At 45.7% G+C, this 10,613-nt stretch overlaps 1 protein-coding gene across 9 annotated transcripts in view; it reads right to left on the reverse strand.

The window, feature by feature from the left end:
• The window catches only part of CUX2 (cut like homeobox 2), a 377,819-nt gene that overhangs the window by 2,235 nt on the left and 364,971 nt on the right, over positions 1-10,613 (reverse strand). For all 9 annotated transcript variants that reach the window (XM_027857392.1, XM_027857397.1, XM_027857393.1 and 6 more), the window contains 3 exons: positions 10,018-10,287; positions 7,344-7,532; positions 4,104-4,377 (listed from right to left, as the gene is read on the reverse strand). In XM_027857392.1, coding sequence (XP_027713193.1) covers positions 4,104-4,377; positions 7,344-7,532; positions 10,018-10,287 — 733 coding nt within the window. The remainder of the gene's footprint in view (positions 1-4,103; positions 4,378-7,343; positions 7,533-10,017; positions 10,288-10,613) is intronic.

Here is a 10,613-nt window from a genome sequence, read left to right on the forward strand (position 1 = left end):
GGAATGTCAGGGCTGGGAGGGACCTTAGAACAGGCAATGTCAGAGCTGGGAGGGGCCTTAGAAGAGAGAATGTCAGACCTGGGAGGGGCCTTAAAAAGAGGGAATGTCAGGGCTGGGAGGGGGGCCTTAGAATAGAGAATATTAGAGCTGGGAGGAGCCTTAGAATAGGGAATGTCATGGCCATAGTAATCTAGTATATGACAAACCCAAAGATCCAAGCTTTTGGAACAAAAACTCATTATTTGACAAAAACTGCTGGGAAAACTAGAAAACAGTATGGCAGAAACTAGGTATACACCACCATCTCACACTGTACACCAAGATAAGGTCAAAATGGATACATGATTTACACATAAAGGATGATACCATAAACAAATTAAGAGAGCATGGAATAGTTTATCTGTCTGATATATGGATAACGGAAGAATTTAAGACCAAAGAAGATATAGAGAGCATTACATAATATAAAATAGATGATTTTGATTATATAAAATTTAAAAGTTTTTGCACAAACAAAACCAATACAACTAAAATTATAAGGAAAGTGGAAAACTAGGAAAAAATTTTGCAACAGGTATCTCTGATAAAGGCCTCATTTCTCAAATACAGAGAGAACTGAGTCAAATTTATAAAAATACAAGTCATTCCCCAATTGATAAATGATCAAAGGATATGAACAGGCAGTTTTCAGACAAAGAAACCAAAGCTATCTATAGTCATATGAAAAAAATGCTCTAAATCACTATTGATTGGAGAAATGCAAATTAAAATAATTCTGAGGTACCACTTTATACCTATCAGATTGGCTAATATGACAAAAAGGGAAAATGTTGGATGTTGGAGGGCATGTGAGAAAAGTGGGATACTAATGCACTGTTGGTGGAATTGTGAACTGATCCGACCATTCTGTTTGTTTGTTTTTTTTTTTAAAGTGGGGCAATTGGGGTTAAGTGACTTGCCCAGAGTCATACAGCTAGGAGGTATTATGTGTCTGAGGCCAGATTTGTGATCTGACCATTCTGGAGAGCAATTTGGAACTATGCAGAAAGGGCTATAAAATTGTGCATACCTTTTGATCCAGCAATATACATGTCCAGGTCTATGTCCCAAAGATATCCAAAAAAAAAAAAAAAGGGAAAAGGACCTATTTGTAAAAAAAAAAAATATTTATAGCAATTCTATCTGTGGTAGCAAAACACTGGAAATCAAAGGGATGCCCATGAATTGGGGAATGGCTAAACAAGCTGTGGTATATGATTGTAATGGAATATTATTGTGCTCAAAGAAATGACAAGCAGGATGATTTCAGAAAAACCAGGAAAGACTTACATGAACTGATACATAGTGAAGTGAACAGAACCAGAGCGTTGCACTCAGTAACAGCAATACTGTCTGATGAAGAACTGTGAATGACTTAGCTATGCTCAGCAATGCAACGTTCCAAGACAATCCCAAAGGACTAATGATGAAGCGTACTATCCACCTCCAGAGAAAGAACTGATATTGTTTGAATACAGACTGAAGCATGCTATTTTTCACTTTCTTTCATTTTTTTTCTATTTGCGTCTTCTTGTACAAAATGACTGATATAGAAATGTTATACATAATTGCGCATGTATAACCTATATCTTATTGCTTACTGTTTCAGGGAAGAGGGAAGGATAGAATTTGGAACTCAAAACTTTAAATAAAAATGTTTAAAAAAAAGAATAAGGAATGTCAGAGCTTGAGTGGCCTTAGAACAGGGAATGTCAAAGCTGGAGTGGTCTTAGAACAAAAAATATCAGCTCAGGGACAGACCTTACGGGGTAAGTGGCCTTGAGGCCACGTGTGGCCCTCTGGGTTCTCAGGTGCGGCCCTTTGACTGAATCCAAACTTCACAGATCATGTGGCCTCAAGGACATAGGTTCCTCACCCCTGTGGCTTGGAATATAGTATGTTAGAGCAGGGAATGGTCTCAACCTTCTCATTTTACAGGACAGGAAACTCAGGTGCAGAGATGAGGGGACTTGACTAGGGTCACTGTGAATGAATGGCAGATGCTGGGCTGGACCCCAGTCTCCTGACTTCCAGTTCAGCGCTTTCTGCATTGCCCCAAAACGTCTTTACAAACTGGCCCCAGATGGACTGACTGATTGAAACCAGCAGCCCAGAGCAGAAGGCCGTGAGCCGGGCCTGTCCTTTGTCCACTTCTGCTTAGCTCCCCAGGGGAATGGGGACATGTAGCCAAGTTTTCACTTGGGGCCTGTTCCCTCCCCACCCATCCAGTTGGGATTTGGTCAGGGTCTGCAAGGTCTTTTCATGTCACTAAGAAGGACAGCCTGTTCCACTTAGGGAAAAGAAAAACCAAAGAACATAGACGAGGGGGCGGAGAGAGGGCTGGACCTGGGCCTAAATCCTGCCGGGGGCACTTACTAGGACGTGTGTGACCCGAGGCAGGTCACTCAGGGCCCTCCTAATGAGAGGGCTAGACTGGGGGGTCTCTACGCTTCCTGCCGGCTCAGGATTTGGATTCTTCCCACCACTGCTGGGGCAGATAATTAAGAAGAGGCTGTAATAGTGGGACTGACCCAGAAGCTTCCCTTTTAGCCTTTGGGGCCCTTTCCTTAATGCTGTCTTTGTCCTCTGAGTCAGAAGGATCCCTTGGGATGGGGAGAGAGGGTGGCTTGGGTGAAAAGCTTCCAAAATGACTCGGGCGGTGTATCGGTTGCCCAAGGCCCCCATATAGAGGAATAAGGTGGGGAATATAATAATATTAAATAATCCAAGCCTCTTCATTACCTGAGAAGATCCAAGTACTAACCACTGGGCCATCAAACTAGGAACCGAAAAGTGATCTCACTTGGATGGATTTGGTTTCTCAACTAGAGAGCCTGTGCTGCCTTCATGGCTCCTCATCCTCACCCTTATTATTGCTTATGGGAGAAATTAGCAAATTTATTTAGAAATTAGCCAAAAACCCCCCAACAAACCCCAAAGCACTGGGTTTGGTAACAGAAGAAAAGGAATCTAGTCCTAACCCCCCACTTGACTCCCTCTACTCTATCCACTCTTCTATCCAATGACCCCACTTGCCCCCTGCTCCTTGCACCCCTTCACCTAGCTGCTCCCATTCAATGCTTCACTCTGTCCCCCAACCTAGATCACCAGCTTCCTCTAGCTCATCCATCCCTCATACCTGCCCATGGCCACTCCAACTCCTTCCATCCTCCTGATCAGACGCTCCCTGTTTTCTCCATATTATCCATCCACCCCGCCCCAGTCTTACCAACACTTTCTACCCCACTCCTTTCTCATGTCCTAAACACAACTCGCCCACTCCCTCCATCCTCCTGACCCCCACCACTCCTATTTATCCATCCAGACATTCTCCCTCTGCCCACACTCTCCTCATCAGATCCATCTCTCCAGCCCCTGACCTATTTTCTCCATCCCATTGACCTCACTGACCTCACCTTCCCCATCCTATCCCTCCCTCCATCTGCTTGGCTTAAATTACCCATTTATCCTTCCCTCCCAGGAAGGATTCAAATAGCTGTCCTTCTTCCATCTCCTGACCTCAGTTACCCACACTTTCCCCTGGCCCAGACACCCCCACTCCCTCTGCCCTCTCTCTTTCTGAACAAGCTGTCCTCACTCTTTCCATAAGTAACCCTACCAGGACTCCTTCGAAGATCAAAGGAGATAAGATTTGTAAAACACTTAGCGCAGTACCTGGTTGACTGTAGGTGCTAAATAAACTTTTTTAGGCACCTAGGATAGAGGAACAGTGGATAGAGGGCTGGGCCTGGAAAAATCAGACCTCAGGTACTATTTATTCCCAGTCACCCTCACTCACCCCTGCCCATCTTTTCCCTCCCTTGCCCCTGCCATCACCCCAGATGCCTTCACTCTGACTATAACATTTATCCTTGGGGTCCCCTCTTATGCCATCCATCTCTCAATCTTCCCGATCTTAGTCACTCCTACTGTTTTCAGCCCATCCATTCCTCTCTCCTCTGATCTCAGCCACCTTTATTCTCACCACCCATAGCTGTTGTCCTTCGCCGGACCCCTATCTCTCTAGCTGCTCCACCCCTTCAGTGCTGGGATCCCCAAATCACCTATAATTGTGGAACCAGTTGATGACAGTGTTGGTTTTGAGGTTGAGCTGGAAAGAAAGCAGCTCGATGGTCTGCTGGGATGGGTAGGGCTCCAGCTGGTAGGCCTTCTTCAGGGCTTCCTTCTCCTCTGGGGCCAGGACCACCCTGGGTTTCTTAATCTGCAGGAGGCTCAGGTCCTGGGGCTGAAGCCCGGGGCTGGGGCACTCGGAGCGTGTGACGGGTGATTCACTGTCTGAGCCCGTGCTGATGAGCCCGTAGCGACGTTTCAGGTAGGCTGAGGGAGAAAAGCCCAGGCCAAGCATGTCCATCACATACCCATCCTGATCCTCTGGAACTAATTCTACCTCCAGGGACTCAGGAACGTTAAGAACAAAAATTATAAGATGGTTTCTTCTCCCCTCCTCCCCCTTTAGAATGTAAGCTGAGGGCAAAGACTTTTTTTTTTTGTCTGTGTATCACCTGCGCCTAGCATTTAGCAGGCACTTAATAAAGGCTTGATTGGTTTTGGGGACTGGACCTGTGATGTCACTGATGGAGGGAGCTGCCAATGAAGAATTTCCCCCTAGCATGGCGATCTGCACTGTAATTTACAGGCTGAAGGAGCTGCCTAGGGCCCAGAAACGTTAAGTGACTGGTCCTGGCCACACAGCCAGGGCAGGTCAGAGGCAAGGCCTGAACTCTGGTCTTCTAGATTCAGAGGCCAGCTTTCTGTCCACTCTCTCACTCTGCCTCTGTTAGATGAGATAATTACTGTGGATACTGTTTCTGGAGCTGAATCAGAACTTCTCCTCAACAGAAGAAGGAGAGAGGGTGGATTTCACTTGGGAAAATGGGCAGTGCCCTTAATGACCTCAAACTACTCCCTGAAACAAAAGCCATCCATCTTTTTTAAAATAACATTTTCATAGGCAGGCTGTGAGTCATGGGGTACTGCAGTCTCTGAAGAAATTTTGAGTCTCCTAAAGGACAATGGAGTGCTGGGCATAAGGAGATGGCAGCAGATCTCTGTCTATCTATCTATCTATCTGCCTATCTGTCTAGCTATCCATCCATCATCAATCCATCCGTCTCTATCCCATCATCTACATATCTTTCTATTTATCCATCATCAATGCATCTATCTCTCTAACCAATCACCTATCATCTATCTGTCCACCATCAATCAATGTATCTGTCTTTCTATCCAATCATCTATTATCTGTCTATCCATCATCAGTCAGTGCATCTATCCATCTCTTTCTATCCAGTTATCTATTTATCTGTCTATCCATCTGCCTATATACGTATCCAACATCAATGTATCTACAGCTATCCATTCATCCCTCTCCATCCAATCATCTACCTATCTATCCACCATCAATCAAAATAGTGTTGATCCAATCGTCTATCATCTGTCTATCCACTATCAATGTATCTATCTCTATCCAATCATGTTATCTTTCTTTCTTTCTATCATCAGATAGTGTATCTATCTGTATCTCTCTACACAATTATCCATCTATGTATCTATCTAACTATCCATCTGCCTAACTACCTATCCATCATCAACGTATCTATAGTTATCTATCCATCCCTTTGTATTCAATCATCTACCTATCTTTCTATCTATCCATCATTAATATATCTATCTCTCTATCCAATTATCTACCTATCTTTCTACTTATCCATCATCAATGTATCTGTTCTCTATCCAATTATCTACCTACCTTTCTATCTATCCATCATCAATCAATGTATCTATCTCTCCATTTCTCTATTCAATCATCTATCCATCCATCCATCCATCCATCTCTCATTCTCTGTCTCTGTCTCTCTCAGACAAGATGTGATTTTATCTGCATAGAGATCTCCCTGTGAGCAAACTCCCTCTACCAATGTAGATCAGTAGCTGCCCTTCACCTTATCCCCTTAGAGAGTTGTCTGGGCCACTAAGCCAGTTCTGTGACTTGCCCACAGGATGGGTCAGAGGCAAGATTAGAAAGCAGGTCTTTCTGTGCCCCAAGACTGGCTCTCTATTCACTGCACCACTGTGCTTTTCCAAAGGTATCATCAGGAGGATAAACACCTGGAAAGGGAAGTGTCAGGAAGTGTAAGTGAGATACGGCTGATGTGGAATAGACCTTCCTTCTACCCTGGAATCCTTTGAATGTGAAAAGGCCTAGATCAGGGTCTCTTAACCTGGAGTACCCTCGATTTCAGGATGTCTGTGAACTTGGATGGGGAACAAAATTATGTCTTTATTTTCACTTACCTCTTACTGAATTTCCATCTTACTTAGCATCTCCATCCATTAAAAATGAAGGTAATAAGCTATTCTTCTGAGAAGGGGCCTGTGGGCTTCAATGGACTGCCAGAGGGGTTCACGACATAAAGGAGGGGAAGAAACTCTGGCCTGGGGTATGACCTCCAATGTGTCAAATGGGACGATTGGTAGGAGGTTGGGGACAAGCACCATATTGGATGGGAAGGTCTGGATGAGTTGTGAGCTGCGTTGGTGTATGGAGTGCAGGGAGTGGCCCCATTGCTCCTATCACAGATATGGAAAGAATAATAATGATGATGATGATGATGATGATGATGATGATGATAATGCTGAGAAGCAGCTTAGCATAATGAACATCAGATTGTCCTCGGAGTCAGGAAGGCAGGTTCAAGTCTCATCTCTGACTCATGCTGGAGGTGTGTTCCTGGGCACATCACTTAGCTCCTTGGTGCCTTCAGGAACCTCTCCAGACTGTAAATTGTACCTACAGCAAATACCAATCTGCATCGGGAGAGGGAGTTTATTGCCTGGGAGCTCCCTACACCAATGGAATCCCAAGACTGGTACATTCCACTTTCACCTTTGCCACTCCCCCTCGCATGCCCTGCCAGGTTCTTTCAGTCATAGATACAGAGTTGGAAAGGAACAGAGTGGTCATCTATTCCAAATCCCTTCATTTTGCAGAGAGAGAGAAGCTGAGGCCTGGAGACCCGAAATGATTTTGCCCAGGGTCACATAGGAAGCAAGTGGCAGAGCAGCGATTTGAACTCAGGTCTTGCTCTGGGTAGTAAGGAGAGTGTTTGTGAAACAGAGAATAATACAGCCTAGTTCTATGTTCTTATTATTGATGTCAGTTATGATTATTGTCTGAACCTAGGCCTGGTGACATGATTTGATTCTCAGGGGAGAAGTGAAGCCCAGAGGAGATAACGTCAGCTCCAGGATCCTTCCTTCCTGTTTAGCTACCTGAGTCTCACCTTTCTTTTCCATCTTCTTCATGTCCCGGAGCTTTTCCACATTGTGGGGGTCATTCAGCCAGAGCTGCATCCGCACGAAGGGCTCCCTCCCCTTCAGGCTAAGCTTGTGCCATGGCTTGGGGCGGGACAGGAGGTCCGACACTGAGCCCTGTGTCAAGCCCAGGATGCTCTCCCCAAAGAGCCGCTGACCTAGGGGTGAGAAGGGAGGACCCCATCAGGGTTCCAGAGGGGACCTGGAAATCCCCTGGCCAGGGGATGGGTATATTTCAGGGTGCCCCTTCTGGCTCCCCCCTTCCTCACCAGAGCTAATAAGGGCAGGTCTGGTCCAATATAAGCCCAAAATAAGCTCATCCCCAGTGACCACTCTCCTGGGCAGGGGGAGGCCAATGAGTATTAATGTAATGATGACTTTCTGTAAATCTTTTACAAATAAGCAAATAAATAAATGAACAAATGAATGAAAGATTGACATCTTTAACTCACGAAGATTTGCAAAGCACCCCCCCCCGCCCCTTTTAAGCCCCACTCTCCTGCGGGGCAGGCAGTGCAGGTGACTGGTCTAGGATCACACAGTCTGATGGAGTCAGGATCAGAGCCCAGGGATCTCACAGTTACAGAGCTGCTTTTCTCTCCTCTGCTCTTTGCAGCTTCTGCCTTTCAGCTGATGAGGGTCAGAGCTGGGCATTTATTAAATGTGCCGGGTGCCCCTGCTCTCCAGACTCCAAGTCCATCAAGGTCTGGATGCCTTCTCAATGCCCCAGTACTGGTCTGGGCTGAGCTGGGCCAGGCAGCATGGCGCAAGGCAAGGAGCGCTGGGTTGGGAGGCAGAGGGACTGGGCTTGAATCCTGCTTCTGCCATTTGTGCTCTGTGTGACCTTGGGCCAGTCACCTCTTTGGGCCTCGGTTCCCTCGTCGTCGAGGGTTGGACATATGGCGTCTAAGGTTCCTTTTGACTACAGAGCCATGATCCTATACGTGAAGGTGAAAAGCACAAAGTGCCTACTGTGTGCCAGGCACTGGGCCATGTGCTGGGAACACCCACATACATACACACACCTACAGTCCATACACTCACACTACACACACAACACCTACATATACACACAACACACACATACACACTACATCACATACAATACACATACATACAGGCACGTACACAATATACACACACATAATACACATAAATATAGGCACACAATATATAAATACAAAATTGTTTAGTCATTTTCCAGTCGTGTCTGACTCTCCATGACTCCATTTAGGGTTTTCTTGGCAAAGATACTGGAGTAGTTTGCTAATTCGTTCTCCAGCTCATTGGACAGATGAGGAAACTGAGGCAAACAGGGTGAAGTGACTTACCCAGGGTCACACAGCCAGTGTCTGAGGCCAGATTTGAACTTAGGTCTTCATGATTCCAAGCCCAGTGTTCTATCCACTGTGCCACCTAGCTGCCCTAAATACATAACACACACACGTAACACACATACATGCAAGCACGCACATACACACAGTACACAACACACATATACAGGCACACATAATAAACGTATACAGTTACACACGATACACACACAGGTACATATATACACACATGCACAATACACAAAATGCACATATGCTATATATATAGGCATGCACATATAGACACACATATAATATATGCAGGCAAACACACACGTATACACATGCACGATTCACACATACAAGTGAACACATGTATACATGCGCAGCAAGAGGCTCATCACATAATGCATACATACATATACACACAGTTCACATACATACACACATGCAACATGCAAGGCATATATTCACACAATGCAATACCTAAACACACAATACACATACATGCAAGCACATATATACATATACACACAGCATAGATACGTAATATATAAAAAGGCACACAATGCACACACAATACACAACACACACATAAAATACATATACACAGGCCCACAGTACATACACACATACAAAATGCACACATACAGCCACACAAACATATACACAAATACACATGCAATACACAATACATATATACATATGCAGTAAACACATAATATACATATATGCAGGCACACACATAATACACACACAGATAGGCACATAATAATATACACGATATGTATACATAAAAGCATACACGCATATACACATACATAATACAATATATATAGGCACACACATAATACATACACAGTATACATACAGACAGGCACACACATACATACACACATAGACAATACACACAGTATCACACATATAGGCACACCTTTACACACACATAATACATACACAACATACACACAGACAGGCACACACATACATATACACAGTATCACACATACTGGCACACCTTTACATGTAATACATTCAGTACAACAGTACACTCATCACACGCATAATCCGCATAGACACAGGTACACACATCCATATTGGTACACACATACACACGTACACACAATTCTACATGTCACTCAAGGCCTCTGGCCCCCAGTTTCCTTATCTGTAAAATGAAAGGGTATGCGCTCTCAGGCCTTTGCAACTCTGAGTCTGTGATGCGAGGGCCTGGTACCCTAGGGGCTGCGTCCCGGAGAACAGGAGAGGGTGTGGGTGGAGCTCCGGGGCCCTTGAGTTAAGCTCGAGCTGTCCTCTGCTCTCCCCGTACCTAGGTTATTGTCCGTCAGCACCTCCTTGACCTTCTTGGTGATGGAGTAGGTGTCCAGCTCTGGGGACATGGCCACGATCTCCTGGATCCCTCCGGCAGCCTGGCCGTTGGCGTGCGTCTTCCCACTCAGCGAGGAGCCGGAGCGGCCTTCGGGCTGCTGATTTTCCTTGCTGCTCTCCAGGGTCAGGCTCAGGGGCTCCTGGGAGCTCTTCTCGGGCTCCCCTGGGCTGGGCGGTGGGGACGGCGTGGACCGTGCTTCTCCTGGACTCGCTGTCATGCGGCCCGGGGGGAACAGCAGGAGAGAGGGGCAGGGAGAAACAGGGAAGAGAATGAATGAACCAAGTGTTTATTAAGCGCTTACAGTGTGCCAGGCGCTGTGCCAAGTGCTGGGCGCACAAACGGCAAAGTCATCCCAGCCCCTGCTCTCAACGAGCTCACATTCTAATGGGGGAGATGACACACAGGGAAGGAAGATAGATGGAAAAGTCCCATGGTTTTTAAGGTTGTCAAAAGAAAGGAGGGGAGTGGAGGGGGAGAGAGACAGAGAGACAGAGAGACAAAGAGGAGAAAGAGAAAGAGACACAGAGAGAGAGAGA

The sequence above is a fragment of the Vombatus ursinus genome, unplaced genomic scaffold, assembly GCF_900497805.2.
Source record: "Vombatus ursinus unplaced genomic scaffold, bare-nosed wombat genome assembly UNPS02012122.1, whole genome shotgun sequence".
NCBI lineage: Eukaryota > Metazoa > Chordata > Mammalia > Diprotodontia > Vombatidae > Vombatus > Vombatus ursinus.